This window comes from Pan troglodytes, chromosome 9 (genome assembly GCF_028858775.2).
Source record: "Pan troglodytes isolate AG18354 chromosome 9, NHGRI_mPanTro3-v2.0_pri, whole genome shotgun sequence".
Taxonomy (NCBI): Eukaryota; Metazoa; Chordata; class Mammalia; order Primates; family Hominidae; genus Pan; species Pan troglodytes.
The window spans coordinates 39,816,060-39,832,320 of record NC_072407.2 but is presented as its reverse complement, the minus strand read 5'-3'; the positions used below and the strand labels follow the sequence as shown (position 1 = coordinate 39,832,320).

The window sequence follows — 16,261 nt, the reverse complement described above, 5'->3', positions numbered from 1 at the left end:
GAATGGGGCCCAGAGAAAACGAAGCGCAGAACAAGAGAAGGATAGCAAGAAGGGCCCAAACAAAACAAGAGCCTCAAATGGGCAAAGCTTTTGTTTTGGGGAAAGGGATCTCGGTTAATGCTCCTGTTTGGTAGAAATCAGACATAACAGGAATGAGGTTAGGGAGTGGTAAAGTGGTAAGGGGCTTGGCTCCACTTCCAACTCAGTGTTTTTGGTTAACATGAATAGGTAAACCCTAAAGGATTGGGATTGGGGAATCATGAGAGATGGGAAAAATCCCACTTTTCTTTGCTTGAACATGGCCTAGCAGATGACCTTTTCTTCTCACAGTAGAGAGCTCTAAGGAAGGTTATCAAAGTCCAAAAGTTAGGGTTTTAACTCATTTGACCTACTCTACTGGCCCTATGACTTGAAGGTCACAGTCGTGAGATGGGATTATACTGAGAACCAGGGTATCGTTCAACAATGTTCCTTGATCTCTTCCTCATTAGGGCTTGTGCCTCTTCAGAGTTTGGCTGGAGTGACACAAATCCACTCTTCCCAGTTAAAGAAAAGTCATCCTGATTAGCTTCCCAGAGAATGTTCTGTGATTGCAGGAAGGAAAGTTGTGATTCCCAATCTGAACTTGGAGGCCTCAGTGATTTTCGGAAGCACTGTTTGCTGGGCTGAGTCAGCAGAGACAAACCTACCCTTGATTTTCTGGAGAGTGTTCTTCTACAAGGACAGATCCTCAGACACTTAGCCCGTCCCCTGTTAATGAATACTGACGTCATTACCACATTTTTTGCCCTTAAAAGCAATGCTACATGATCATTCTTATGCAAAAAGCTTTGTACCTATGTCACATTTCTTTCAGGGAGATTTCTAAAAATGGGATTGGATACCACCAAATTTCCTATCCAATAACCTGTTTTATTACTACACCAATCAAGTTAAGATAATGATGCTAATATTGATAACTATTTCATTTCTTGATAACTTACTATTTGCCAGGTACTGTTTTAAGCACTTTTCACCCATTATCTTACTTGATCCTCTTATCAACCCAGTGTGGCAAGTTCTATTTTGGAGATGAGGAAATGGAGGCAAAGGGCTTATAAGTTACTGGTTTAAAATGACTTAGTAAATGCCAGACCCAGGCATTCTGATCTAGAATGCCTCCCATTATTCACTCAAAGACAACTTACCTCTATTTCAAGAATAGAGAGCTTGGGCAAAAGGCAGCCACTGGGCTTAGTGAAGTTGGCCACTTCACCTGGGAAAGGAAGACAACTGGAAACATTTAATTGGAAAAGTTTTTATTGGAAATCTTGAGCCTTCATTAATAAATCTTTGATGTTGATATAAAAATCCAAGTTCAAGGTCACAAAAGATTTCACTTCAGCTGTACCTATGCAACTTCCTTTTAAAATGCATAATTCAATCAACACAGTTCTACTTAACCTCTGCCAAACAACTGGTTGAACTGATTTTTTTTCCAGTTAAATTAACTGGTTGTCTTGGTGGTTTTGTCATGTTAGGCTGAGTACTGTGAAGTGAGATGGTGGGTTGATCCAATTCAAGGCCATACTTTGGTTGTGCATTTCTAAAAACAAAGTCACTTCATAGGTGTGAAACATCACAATGAAAACTGGGAGCCAATCAGGCAATAGCTTTTTCCAGGCATGTTTGTTGTCCATGAGCTCTTCTAGATGAAGCTCCTTTATTCCTGGGAGAGGAGTAGGAGGAAGCTGAGGAAAGGGATGAGGAAGAGACAGGAAAGACAGCTGTCCCAGTAGGTGGGGATATTTATTCTTTATCATTGCTAAATGCTCTTGTTACCTTCTGGTGGGTCTAATAATCTCCTAAGAAAATACCACTCTTGTGTCTCTTCTTACTTGGAAGTTCATGAACTCTGTACGAGACAGCCAGTGACCACATGGGGAGTGTTGTGATCTGGGTGTCACGCATACTTTCTAGATGAGGAGTGGGCTCCTCACTAAATCACCAGCCTGATCACCACACACACAACATATGACCAGTTTGTTGGGGGAGGGGGTTGCAGTGCTGCAAAAACCTCACTAATGAGATGGACAAAACTGCACTTCCAAGAACTCCTTTCAGGGAGATAATTGTATGGGATTGGAAGAAATAATTTGAAAGCCATTTGGAAGTGGATAGGGTGAGACCCCAAAAAGGTTAGGCTGGAATAACAACAGATGGTCCCTAAATGGTCTTCTAAAAAGAGGGCCCGGGCTTTTATTTCTGTGAGTGTGGTAAGCAGGTGGGGACACAGACTCCAGCTCCCTACCCCACACCTGCCTCCATCTTCTCTAAATAAATGTTGACCTAATATCTAAACAATAGCAGTTTGGAGGGGTGCCAAGTCATTATTCTTCCTGATATGCCTATATTTCCCTCTGGTGTTGCACACACACACCTACTCTTACTACACCTCCCACCCCCATGTTGCTGCCTGTCACACACTGATAGCCCCACAAGGCACCTGACGGTTCCCTCTGATGCCTCAGGCTAACATATCAGGGAAGGCATTTGAGAATGTTTCATGGTGAACACTGTTAAGAGGCCAGATACAAACTGCCACCTTTAGTGGCCTTCCACCTCAGTTTCCCAGTCACCATTCGTTTGAGTCAAGAGGCTTCCCATGCACAAGGCTTACTGGGCACCTGAATACCCTGGTGATCAGTACATCGATGCGGTAGAGATCTTAATCAAGCAGGTCAGTGCTGTTTTATTCTTTACTATCACTCAAGAGTGTGACAATAGTGAGCCTGGAATGTAACCTGGAAAAGAGAACCAGGAGGGAGGGAGGAAAGAAGAGAGAGAGAGAGGAAGAGAGAGAGAACCATAGCTTGTCAGAGCTGCACCCTATATTACCGACGGCACCACACTGACAAAGAAGCTTGCACTATGCTGAACGTTAATGTCTGTGCAAGTCCTGAGACAGAGAATTGCAGCCTATCAAACTCTTCCCTTTAGAATCAAGGGAGAAACCTTGGGGTGTCTCCTAGAATGTTCTAATGTGGGCTCTTGAGTCACTAAACAGACATTCTCTTCTGGGATGCAGTGGTCAAATATGGAGAACTCAGGTTTCCCAATAGCCAGGTGACCTTAAGCAAATCCTTGAATCTCTTTGGGCCTTTGTTCTCTCAACAGTTAACTCAGGAAGAGTTAGATTCATCTCTAAATCAGTGTTTCCTAAAATTGTTACACAGAACTGCCAGAAAACTAGAAAATTGTTACATGAAAGCTCTACAATGCACGTGAACATATTAAAAGCTCCCAGAAATTCTACAGGGAAGAAACCTATTTAACTTTGTTTGGCCCACTGTTTTGCTTCCCAGTTTATTTGACTGTGGTACATTTTTTTTTTTCGTGGTGTATTAGTCCGTTCTTTCACTGCTATAAAGAAACACCTGAGACTGCATAATTCATAAAGTGGTTTAATTGGCTCACAGTTCTGCAGGCTGCACAGCAAGCATGATGCTGGCATCTGCTCAGCTTCTAGGGAGGCTTCAGGAAACTTACAATCATGGTGGAAGGCAAAGGGGGAGTGAGCACTTTACATGGCCAGAGCAGAAGGAAGGTGGGGGGAGGTGTCACATATTTTTAAACAACCAGATCTCACAAGAACTCACTATCATGACAACAAAGGGCGGATGTTGTTAAATCATGAGAAAACTCCCCCATGATCCAATCTTCCCACCAGGTCCCACCTCCAGCATTGGGGATTACATTTCAACATGAGATTTGGGTGGGGACACAGAGGCAAACCATATCACATGGCTTGTGCACATTTGGAGCAGTACTAGTCTCCATGAAGTCTACATATGGATTCAGCGTTCCTTGTATAGCTTCCACACACATGCATACACACCCACAGACACACACAAATGCTAACATACACGGAGAGAAAAAAGATGACTTGGGACTCTTAGAGGAACAATTTTTCTGTTATCACTGTCCTTTTTACTTTGCTAAGATCTTACAGTGTTAGAGGTGGAAGAGAAAAGAGAGATCCTCCAATGTCTCTGACCCTACCCGTCATTTTAGGCGCATGTAGAGAGAGAACATGATGTGCCAAATGCCACACAACTTGTCAGTGGCAGAGCAGGGATGGGAGTGAGGCTTCTCAACTCTCTTCCCTCTTTTCATGGGAAAAGAAGGTGCCTTTTGGTGGTGCCACCTGCTTTGGACACTCATTCTGGGGTAGATGTAGCTAAAGGTATCTTTCAGTTTTCTGCATGAAGATATAATATCTGGAGTACCTCTGGATATGGGCATTATCAAGATGTCAGTCAGTTTAAGTCCCTAAATTTGAACATCTACTCTGTCAGGCGACTTTGTCATCATTAGTAATATAGGAGCAAACGACTAATACAACCTTCAAAGAGTTACAGACATCAACCTTATGAACAAGTAAATACATACGGTAATTTGAGGTACTTACCGTTGATATGAAAAAGTACATGGGGATGTGGTACAGAGGGCTATGAAACAGCCATGGGGAGCATCTAGAGGTGAGCAGAGCAGCTCAGTGAGGGGCAACATGAAGGTGGCTCCATCTACTGAATCTCTAACAGGACTCCAGCACAACAGTCAGAAGCTACCATTTCTAAGTGCTTACTATGTGTCAGGCACTGTACTAAGCCCTGTAGACCATCTGCTCATTTAATTGTTCAGAGTTAGTAAAGAACAAAGCCAGTACTAAAACCAAGTCTGTATGCTTCTAAAACCTAGTATCAGGAGCAAGCTTGTCCCATTTTCCAAAGACAGAAGACGGCACATTGCTCTTTTTTGTGAAGATGCAACACTAGGGTCAAGTGGTTCACAATGTTAACAGTTTCCTCCCAACAATTTAGTCTAAATTTTACTTTTCACTCCATTCCATTACTCTTAGGTCTACCCTCTAGAGACCCTTCTGTTCCCCAATTACACACATAAAATCAATTACATTGTATTATCTGATGCCAGTTGTGTTTATACTGTAGAAGGCAGAAAAGTGTTTTTATGAGTAGAGATTGTTTTTCCATTCTGTTCCTTCCCAGGGGGGATCTAAATACTCTTTTTGAAGTTAGACATTGTGTGTGGTTTTGGAGCTGAGTTGGGAAGAGGATGGATACGCACCACACCTTATTTATTTTCTCTTCTGTGAAACAGTCTCAGCTGTTTTTTTTTCTCACAAATTCAATTTCTTACTCTTGAAGAATGACCCAAGCTGAGAAATTTCCCAAACATCTGAAATCTGAGAATTTGTGCCTGGAATCCATGAGGCTCATGGTTTCCAGATGGAAAGGCCGGAAGAATAGGAGGCGGAGGAGTAGAGGCAGGGTGGAGTGATAAAAGGGAGGGGGAGCCTGAACTTTGGATCACTTCTGACTGCCTTGTGAACTAGGCCAGGTCCCTTATTTGCTCTGCAAGTCTGCCATTTGACAATGGGCCAGGTCTGAAGATAGACAGCAGTTTTGCATGTCCTCATGAGGCTGTTTCAGTGATTATTAGAAGTAAGTCATTGTAAAATTGTCTTTTTCTGAAGGCAGTGACTGAAAGCAAACAAGCCCATGACTTGGCTATTCAGAGGGGCATAAACACTCCAGATGGATTTTCTCATTGTCCCAGAAATGGCAAAAGACAGACCATTCTAGGAATCCTGGCTTCTTTAAACCACTTAAACATATGCAATGGCAGATGCCCCGGTGACCTAATTCTTCCACCTCTTGTCCTCATAATAGAGGTAAGAGAAAGAGATTAACAGGAAAGCTTGTTTTGAGTACATAACAGTCAAGTATAATTTGGCCACAAGTGGGCTAGGTATACTCTCAGAGGAATGCCTTTATTTGATCAGACAGGTCAGAATCTTCCAGGGAAAATATTAATTTGGGGAAAATAGATCAGAACCTACTTGTTATCAAATGGGAAATTGGCTTGAGTGTTGAGAAATACCCATTTTTATTGTTATCAGTGGTTTGTCATCCTCCCCACCTGAAACTACCCTACTGACACTCCCTATTGCCCTACTATCACCAAGTCAAAGAGCAATCTTGTTCCTCTATCATAGTTCTTCCTACTTAGAAGTTGAATTTCATACTAGGATATAGCCATCCAACTGGGTCTAAAAGGTCTCATAATGTGTGGAGAGAAACCAAATACAGAACAGTTACTTCCAATTAACACCTCTAATCTCCAGATGTCCTAATAAAAACAGTGAGGCAACAAATGGCCACCCTCAAGCCGGAGAACCATACTTGGACTCAAATGTTTTTAAGAGCCAGGGAAAGTAGCTAACCTCCTCTTAATTTGATCTCCTGGCCTGGGACATATAAATGTTTAACTACACTCTGGCTTAGGGAGGAAAGCAAGCAGAGGTGAACGTATCCTGTAGTGGCATGGCTTCAACAGAGCATTTGTCTCACCCTGAAATATGAAGGAGCAATGCCTGCCTCCTCAAGCTGAGCAGTGCCCAGAATTTATGAACTTCAAGTATGATGTGAATCTGGGGTCCGAGCCAGGCATTATCATTGGGAAGTGGTGGACAATTTCCCTCTCCCTCCCTCCTCGTTTTCCTACTGCTGATTGTACTGTTCAGAAGTGAATCATGATTTAATCCCCTCTGCTGTTAAGAGTATTACAAAATGCTGGTTACAACGAAGTCACAAAAGTATTTACATAAAAGAAAAAAGACGGACAGACAGAGAATGTTATAGCAAGTGACAAAACTCATCATTACCACCAGCAAAAAGATAGGTATGGAAAAATCCTTGCCTGGGTACCAAATGGGATGCAGCTGATTTAGACCATCTCTGTATATAATCAGCGTGGCACATGTTTTTACAGTCATGCAGTGTTGAAAGCAGTGCATCATGGGAGAAAAGATAGTTCTAGTCACATGCATCTGGGTTTTTAAATCTTAGCATCATCAGATCAGGGCCAGGTTACCCCAGAGTGCTCAATAATCCATGAGAAATGAATCCTATCTTCGTTCCAGGGCTTAATATCCGCATTACACCATTATTAGATGCAAGCAATTCTTTGATTGATGGCTCCAACATGGATTAAGGTCAAAAGTGGCCCTGGAGACCAAATTCCCTAGTGAGGAACTGCCACATAACTTCATGTGTCTTTTGCTTCTGAATTATTTCTTCTAGAAACCACCAACCACAAGCTGTCACGCTGGTATTATATCTACATAACGTTTATTCTTCTTACAGCAAAGAGCTGGAGAAATACAAGTGAGAATCTGTTATTACAGGTTAAATTGTGTTACACTCAACTTGCGCTGGGGTCCAGTTTCTTTTTATTATGCTCCAATTTTGTTGAATGACTATTGCCTAAAATAAATGGGCAATCAACAGGGGCTTAGAAATAACAGGGATGCTTAAGTGACTTTTATGGTAGCAGTATTTGTTGTAACAGAATTTGATCTGTATTCTAGTTATTAGTTTTATTCATCACATTGGAAAGTTGGCACCTCCATTGTTCATGCCATTATATGCAAAGCACTGTAGCATGAAAGTCACTTACAAAGCTGTGAAAAAAACTCTCTGAACACCAGAGGCTCATGAAACAATAAAAGTCAGCTAGGGGGATATACACTGTTTGATTTAGCTAAATATTCTGGATGGTCAAAGGTTTATTCCTTTTAATTCCTAAAAGTTTTTTTTTTTAACCATTGGGATGTAAATATTTCTAAAATGTTTGATATACACATTTTTGTCTTCTAAGCATAGTTTTTTTATGTATGGTGCACAGGGTCATCATTTTAAATAGAATATTGTCCCATGATACAGTGAGGCTCTTAAAGATTGAGATGTGTATAGACTGTTTTTGACACTAAATAACCCATATATCAGGGCTTTGGAGCTTTGCAGTCTACTCAAAATTTCCATTTTCTCTATTGCTGTCCTCCTTTTTCCTTCTTGTTTCCTCTAAAAGTCTGTTTCTTTCCTTTACAGTTAGAAATATGTGTGAAGGAAGAGCAAATAGGTTCTGAGGAGGTGCCTGATGACTAGATGTATGGCCTTTGTCTTACGCGTTTGCTTCATGGTATTTATTTCAATTGGTTGGAAGCCTTGTTTGCTTACTTCTTAATTCTCAGTCACTTTTGATGGGTTCAGCAGAGGTTCTAGATTTTTCTAGTTCTGTCTCAGTTACTCATTGTCAAACCACTGGTTTAGATTTTGTGTTCAGGAAATAGGGATAGGTAAAGCTATCAGGTGGCTAAGCCCTAGGTAAATGAGTTGCCATGAATCCTAAAATATTGTGAAGGTTGTGGGCCATTTTTATAAGGCAAATGGTATGCTGTGGCCGTGACAGCTGAACTCAGTAAGTGAACTTTAAAACAGATAAGCTCCTTTTGCTGTTGTCCCTTTCCAAGAATATGAAGCTGGCCTGATGTCAAGCTGTTGGAGAGCCTTCAACATGTTTAATTAAATCACAGACTCAGTGTCAGAGCTGGCTGACTTTCAGGATTCTAAGGCTATAGCAAAAGAAGACATGGTTTTGCCTCTCGTTGATTTCCTTATTTATGGCCTTGGAATAAAGAAGATAAAGCAAGTCTAACAGTCCTGCCTTCCAAAAGTACAGTTTCAGGCCAGAAGATTTGACTGCTACCCTTAGACTTTCTTTCCCTCACTGTACATTGCATTTTACAGGCTATACAAAGCAAGACCTTCTTTGCAAAAGGCAAACTCCTTTGCCCCAAGGCCATACTGTACATGTGTGGGGGTAGTTGTAGGGGGATCAGTGTTGTTATTCACCAATACAAGATGGAATCAGTGCAGCTAGGAGAGAAGAGATTAAGGAAAGAGGCTGTGAAGTCTGCTAGACCTGGGTTTAAATTCTGGCTTCCCGCTTATTAGGGTGTAACCGTGGTCACAGTACTTAATTCTCTAAATTTGATTCCTGAGCAACAAAGTGGGGAATGATAGTATTGGTGCTGTTACTATTATGATAATGTGAAAAACAACAGGAGAGTACCTGGCCCAGAGAAAGAGCTAAGTGACAGCTCTTATTATTAACATAAATGAATGATTTAAACCTGGAGATTACAATAGTTAACAAGCACAGACACTTAGTGCAGTCTGTTACTGACTTCAAGCAGTCTTTTGCTTTTGTTTCTATTTCTGTGACATCTTCTCTTATTACGACTTTCTGTTGGGTGTCTCTAACTGTGGTGCCTTGTGAAGGCCAGGAGATATTCCAGACAAGCTGAAATTCTACCTTTTTATGAGTATAAAGGAAATGGGGCCATGTTGGACCAAACAAAGAGTAATAAAATAAAATATAGAGTTGTAGCTTTCAGAGGGAAAGATAAAACAAGAAAGGGCTGGGGCAATGGATGTGGTGTTGAGATACTGGCACCAGGAAGCAGGGAAGAAAACCTCCAAACACATTGTGGTTTGTTAAAACACTGAAGACTCCTAAGTGCTACAGTGGCAGGCAGTGCCACCCCACCAGGCAGCAGTGTCCTCCGCAACTGGGGAAGAGGAAGTAGGGCCTAATGATTGCTCTCGGAGACAGAGAGTCTGCTGTCCTGGGCTTTACCAGCCTGGCTTGTTGGGTGACCTTGAGTGACTTATCTCCCTCTCTTGGACAATTTTCTCAAGGTTCTCACACAGTCCCTAGCTAACTAAAAGGGTCTGATGAAGATAAATGTGTTAAAAGAAAATTTAGAGGAGAGTCCACAAACTGTCCCTCCAGATACACCTGCTGGTGGGTTTTAGGATTTTTAAACATTAAATTTTAATGCATTTAGGCAGGGCTTGGTATTTTCTAATTCACACAGTATCTACCATCTTGAGTCTTCACATTTGGCTCCTGAAGGCCTCTGAGTATATGACTTCTGATTTCAATGCAACCTCTGGTCCTTCAAACCAGCTTGGAATTGCTTCATTTACAACTCATTCTATGTTTTCATCAATTACATGCAAATATGTATTTCTAAAGTTTCACAAAACAAAGATTTTGTTGGCCTAACTGTAATTTGCTCTAAAAGACTTTTTTTTTCTAGAAAATATGGCAAAAATTACAATTTGACCTTCCTTCTAGTTCATCCAAATTCTAAAACTTTAATGTTATTTGAAAACATAATTTGGCACCAAGTATTCTTTAGGTTATAATCTAAGTTGCTCATAAAATGTAATCTAGGCCTGGATCATTTTACTTTGAGGAGAAAACTTATCACTAAATAATAATGATCTCAAGTCTGTTCTTTTGCCACTTCCCAGAGCTCTCTCCTAAGGCACTGTGGAAAAGTCAGGAGTAAATTAGACTCCCACATCTAGTAACCAAAACACCATCATCTCCAGCATTACCACAGTCAAGTATGCAGCTCGTCATAAACATTTACACCTTGCAGGGTCCTTTGTGCACAACTCTGAGAGACAAATGGCATTTCCAGTAATAGTTTATTGATTTCCAAATGCACAGGGGCACCAAGTCCGAACATCCTGGGATAGCAGTAAATCTCTCTTACAAAATAATTTACAGTATGAAAATGATATACTGAAACATTAACCCAAACGTGTAATTCCCTTGAAAGATTCAGTGTTCCCTTGTTTAATGTAAAGGGTGGAAGGGGAAGATTCCTAAGGAGGGAATGTGACTGTGCACAGGAAAATAGGCAGAGGACAATGGATTCATTGGTTCTCCCCATTCATGCAGTGTGGCCTGTCACTGTAGAAAGACTGGTCAGGTTTAACCCTCATTAAGTATTAATCTGCTGTCCCCTCAAAGTCATATCAAGCCCAGTATGGGCTCCGTGGCTTTTTTTGCACCAATGTATCCATAAGTGTCTCCACTTATTTTCATTTTTCTGCTCTGGCCCTCGTTCTGCTGTTTCTGGTATGTTCTCAGTTCCAAATGATACTATCTTATCTTACCAGGCAGGCCTCCAGAATCAAGAACTGCCTGAGTCTTATGGTTTCTGGAATGGGACAGGGTAGGGGGCTTCATAAGCACTGCTGGATAAAGGCAATAATAATGAGACTGAAGTCTCCCATATGGGCCTTCTTTTTCTCTTAGAGCTGGGCTGGACTCAATCCATAATGAGATTTTTTTAAACATAAAAATCTGATGTGATCAGCACACAGTAAACATGCAGTTAATTTTCTTATTGAGAAGCATGTATTGCACAGCCATTATATGAATGTGGAATTTCAGGAATGGCAAGAGAATATTTTCTACTTGGGGAGAGAGGACTTCCTAGACCCTGCCACAACTACAAGGTCATGAATTCTGCATTTGTGCCCTTAGGTCTAACTGGAGTAGTTAGACTCTCAGGTCACTAAAATGGCTGGGCATCCAAGTTTCCCATCTTATTAGACATCCTGGAGGAGGGCTGGAGTGCAATTTCCTTCAGGGCTGTCACTTTGACTCAGTGCCTTAGGAGCTAATGACCTTTGCTAGGGAATTGCTCTTCTTGTAAGCAAGTACCTAAGCCCCAACTATATGGTGACACTTGTAATTAGGGCTGACAGAAATCTTTGAAGTAGTACGCAAGATAATGAAGGGGCTGCTTTGAGTTTTCCTTAGTTCTCAAATATTGTGTGTGTGTGTGTGTGGACATGTATGTATGTATATACATATACACACATATCACACTTGTCCTTTATATATAGGTACACACTCCCCCGACACACACACAAAAACCAGGAATCAGTAAGAGAGTCCAGATTCACTGGACTTTGAATTGCCACATCCTCACAGAGTACACTGGCGGCTAAGTTTACTAAAATATGAAGATTTCCTTTTCTACAGCAGTGAAGCTGCAGACATTTTCAAATAAAGTTGAGTAGAGAGCAGAACACCCTTCACTTTTACTACTGCTGCAAAGTTCTATACCTTTGAAGGCCAAGAAACACCTTATTTATGGAAGATGGCATGAAAAAGGAAATGTTCTCGCAACTCCTGGGGGTGGGCTCAAGTCAGCAATGTGTACTTAAAGCATCTGCTAAAGGGGAGAAATAAGGCTACCTCAATGCCATTTCTGAGCCCTAACTATAACTGTGAAATGTCATTTTGAAAAAGATTCATAAATTGGGATGGTCAGCACACAGTGGGAAAACCTGAAGTCTTTTTATCCTTCTGTTTTTAGGTGGACCATGGTGTGTGGTACAAAGTGCCTGTCCACAGAATTAGGGGGAGCTGGGTTCAAGATTTGGCTTGAGTATTTCCTAGCTGTGTAACTTGAAGCAAATGACTCTTCCACTCCCCATCTGTTTTATTATCTAAGAGACAGCTCAGGGCCTGGCTCATAGTTGTTCCTTAATACAAGTTATTTCCCTTCTTGGGCTGTCAGAGCCGAGACTCCAAGCACTTCTTGGGACTGTCCTGGATTTAATGATATCAAATCAAAGTCCTCTCAGCATCCAGAAATTCAACATTTGAAAGATAGCCAGAAATTGCTATGAGTATCCGACTGATTCTGGAAACATTCATTACCTGCCTCCCTTGGTGACTTCTCTTTAGGGGTTTCAGCAAACCCTGCAACCTGCACCCAGGCAAGACACAATTCTGAGCTCTCTAACTTTTACTGACCTGGCAGGAGGGAAGCCTAATCATGCTGAGGCTTAAGGCCAAGCAGCATGCTCCAGCTCTAGGGGAAGGTAGTGCCACTGCAGGAAGCATCCTAGTTCTTACATTGATAAATGCTGCCGGCAGGAACTTAGAAGCCTGGGCAAAAGCTGCTGCACTGTGTTTAATGCTTCCCTGGTTAAAGTTTTATCAGGTACTGAAGACAGCAGGAGTCTATAAAGCAAATCTGAAACGCTTTCTAAGTAAAAGCAAAAGTGCTTTCCTTGAGGATCACAGAGATATGATAAGTTACTGAGACAGGTTGGCACATATTTTTATATTTCCATTTATATCCACTGCATAAATGCTTGAATTTCCCAAATACTGATTCAAAGTAGTAACATATGATCAGATATGGAGAACCAATGATCTATCCATTGCTAACATAAGGCTACTATTTGGAGATCAAACAATGATTATTGGGGAAAGACAATACAAGCTTCCAAATCCTAAAATCTTTTTAATCTTCTGATACTTAAATTTTTTCGAGAGTGGCCACTGGTCCTTCTTTTAGGGTACTTTTGTTGGATACGATTGGTGGTTGTAATTAATGGTATGCCAAATTCTCCAGTCTTTGCAGAGATAGGTAAAGCACCAAAATTGTCCTAGCCATTTCTTGGCCAGCAGTTTGAGAGAAAAATGCTTTTTTTTTTTTTTTTTTTTTTTTAACACCTCAAACTCCCCTCAGCCCCAATATCCTGGCATCTTTAGTGAGTCAGGACAATCCTAACCTAGAAGCATATATGCCTGGGAGCTTCCTGGCCTCAAAGGAATAAATCATTTCACAGCATTCACAGGACTGAAAAATAATATAAATAGGATTCCTACAGTAAACAAGTATTGTTTCTGTTTCAAAACCATCCTGCAAGCATAACAATCAGCTGGCCCTAAAGCCTGTAATACGTACACAGGTCACAGGCAGACAGGCAGGCAGGAAAAGGGATTTCCCCCAGTGCAGGCTCCTTTGGTTCTCCCTCAGAGGCACTAGAAGTCTAGGCCCTGGGTTAACAGCAACCCAGAGTCTGCTTGGATATGGTTCTAGTTGTATGCTTCGTAAGTGAACACCAAAATACCATAAAGGTAGAGGAGAGTGAACACATAACCCACTTGCAAATAAGAATTACCTTGCAAGATTCCTATTTTTTTATCTTAACAGTCTATGTGTATGAACATTTTATTCTATAATATAACTTTTATATAAAAATAGGTCATCTTATGACTCTAAACCATTTGGTAAGTAAAACTGATGCTTCAAGAAGATGCAGGTTTTTAAGTTTGCAGTTTTACATTCCCCTAGTACATCCCTGCTTACTTGGGAGCACAAAGCTTGGTTGTAAGAAATTGTGATTTGGAAGTAGAGAAAAGCAAGGAAGTCCAACCTCAGGTGTGTCTCTGTTACTAAGAGGAGAGTGAGATCCAGGGTGTGGGAGATGATCTGAAGGTCTATGGGTGGGGAGTGCCACAGGAAGAAGGGTTCTGGTCGGAGTTAAAGGAGGATATATCTATATGCTGGGAGATGAGCTGAATTCAGAACACATGGAATGGGAACAATTCTCCCCATACTGCGTTTAAGCCAAATTAGGCTAAAATGGGGGTGGGACTAGCAAAAACCTACAATGGAAATTCCCATTTGGTAATATACATTCCAGCCCTTCACGCTGTGACAAGCCCATAAAACCTGCAGAATTCACCCAAATAATTCTGGTTCTATTAGATCCTTTACTGACTATTTTGGAAATTCAAGCAATTTGAATTCAGAAATACTGATTTCAACTTTTAATCAGACTTCTTTGGTCCTTTTCTTTCCCCCTAAGGTCATTTCCGTTCCACCTCTTCAATCATTTTTTTCATTTCCACAGCACTGAATTATGAATATCAAGTCCTGGATAACTTCATATACTAAAAATATCTCTTCCTCATCTTTAACTCTTTCTCCAACACCTTTTTCCAGTCATCCATCTTAATTCATGGCACCACAATTTTCACAAATGTAGAACTGGACTTTTAGGGACTGTCCACAAGAGTCAATTTGGCCCTACCTTGCTCTCATTTATTTCATGCTTCAATATGAACAAAATTGGGTTTTTGTTAATAGGCAGGGAGAAAACTCTGACTTCCCTTCAAGATTATTCCAGATCCTTCCTAACAAAGCGATACTGTTTGGTAATACAATATTATGGGGGCTGGCTTTCCTGAGTAAGTTCAAAGCAGCCATTGAGGGATTACCTGAAGGACCCTTTCTTAATTGCTCCTGGTGGATCAAAGGGGCTCTTTTCCTTGACCTACCACAACCAGAGGATGAGAAGCACACAGTAAGCATAAAACTGGTCATCCCTTGGAGAGATAAGTGCCTGCTGTGGATCTGGGGACACATCTGGTGGAAGTACGTTTGTTGCTGAGCAGCTTTCACAGAAATCAGAAGCCGTTACATACACGCTGTCACATACACACAAGGGGAGGGGATGATTTTCCACTGGGGGTAGCAAGCCTTCATGTGTCCTCTTCTTCACTGGCACCACTACAAAGGAAAAGGAGAACCAGGTGAGTTAAGATATCACAAGAAGGGAGGCAGCCTAGTCTACTGGTTGATAGCAGAGACTTTATGTCAGACATACCTGGAATTAAGTCTTAACTACCATGATTGAGCAATATGGCCAAAGGCAAGTTACTTCGTTTCTCTAAATTCTGATTTCTTTATCTGGCCATAGGGGGAATGATGATAAAACTTACTTTCTTGAGTTACTAGAGGATTAAATAAGAGAATACATATAAAATGCAAAGTACCTGGTATACAGTACGTGAGCAGCTATTTAAAGGAGCAGGTGAGAGTCATAATTCTTTTAAACTTAACTGACAAAATAAATTGCTGGTAAAAATCAGGTGTATGATTTCCTCTAAGCCTTAAGCCATCTACTGTTAGGAGAGAAAAAACAAGGAGAAGCTACTATCATCTGCACTCTCAATGGCACTCTCCACTTGGAAAAAAATCCAAGATTTCAACTCATGCCATAGGGACATATGCCACCTCGTCAGAGAAGGTACTCTACTAAGTAGGACTCCCTGGTGATTCTCTATCTTATGTCTGTCATAGGCCTTATCACATTACATAATTTATTTGTTTACGATTTACTCTTCTCTCTACCCATGACTACAGCATATAAGAATAGCAACACTTTATTAACTATGTATATCTAGCACTAGCACTGGGCTGGGCACATAGAGGTGCTCAATAAATAATTGTTTTTTAAAAGGAAGTGAAATACAAACAACAGGAAGAAAGGGAGGGAGGGATGGACACAGTTGAAGGGACTGGTCAGTCATTACTGCCCTGGCCAGGTTATTCCAGGTGTTAGTGATGTTTCAGTGGTCAAATAGTTGTCAAGTCCCTCAGGCATGGCTAGTACCTCAGCTGCTCAGAGTTACAGCCCCTCTGGCTTGGACCTGGGAGAGAACACTGTTGGTACAGGGACTGGGGCAAGGAGAAGGTAGAGCCTGAAAATGCAGGAATGAGCACACTCAGAAAAGCAAAAGTAGCAAACTTGCCTAGTTTCTCCCCATCCACTTCTATAGGTCACTGCCCTTAAAATAGTAACAAGAGCCAACTTGAGCAAGTGCTTACTGTGGACCGGGGCACTGAATTACGTGTTACTCACCCATTCTTCCTATTATGTAGGGGCTATTATTATCC

The 16,261-nt window shown here is 41.2% G+C and overlaps 1 protein-coding gene across 1 annotated transcript in view; it reads right to left on the bottom strand.

The window, feature by feature from the left end:
• Window positions 1–10,387: 10,387 nt before the first annotated feature.
• Window positions 10,388–16,261, bottom strand: part of TRIM44 (tripartite motif containing 44) — a 148,271-nt gene continuing 142,397 nt past the window's right edge. Inside the window, exon 5 of the mRNA XM_508888.8 lies at window positions 10,388–15,091. Within this exon, the coding sequence (XP_508888.2) occupies window positions 15,064–15,091 (28 nt within the window). The 3' untranslated portion in view covers window positions 10,388–15,063. The remainder of the gene's footprint in view (window positions 15,092–16,261) is intronic.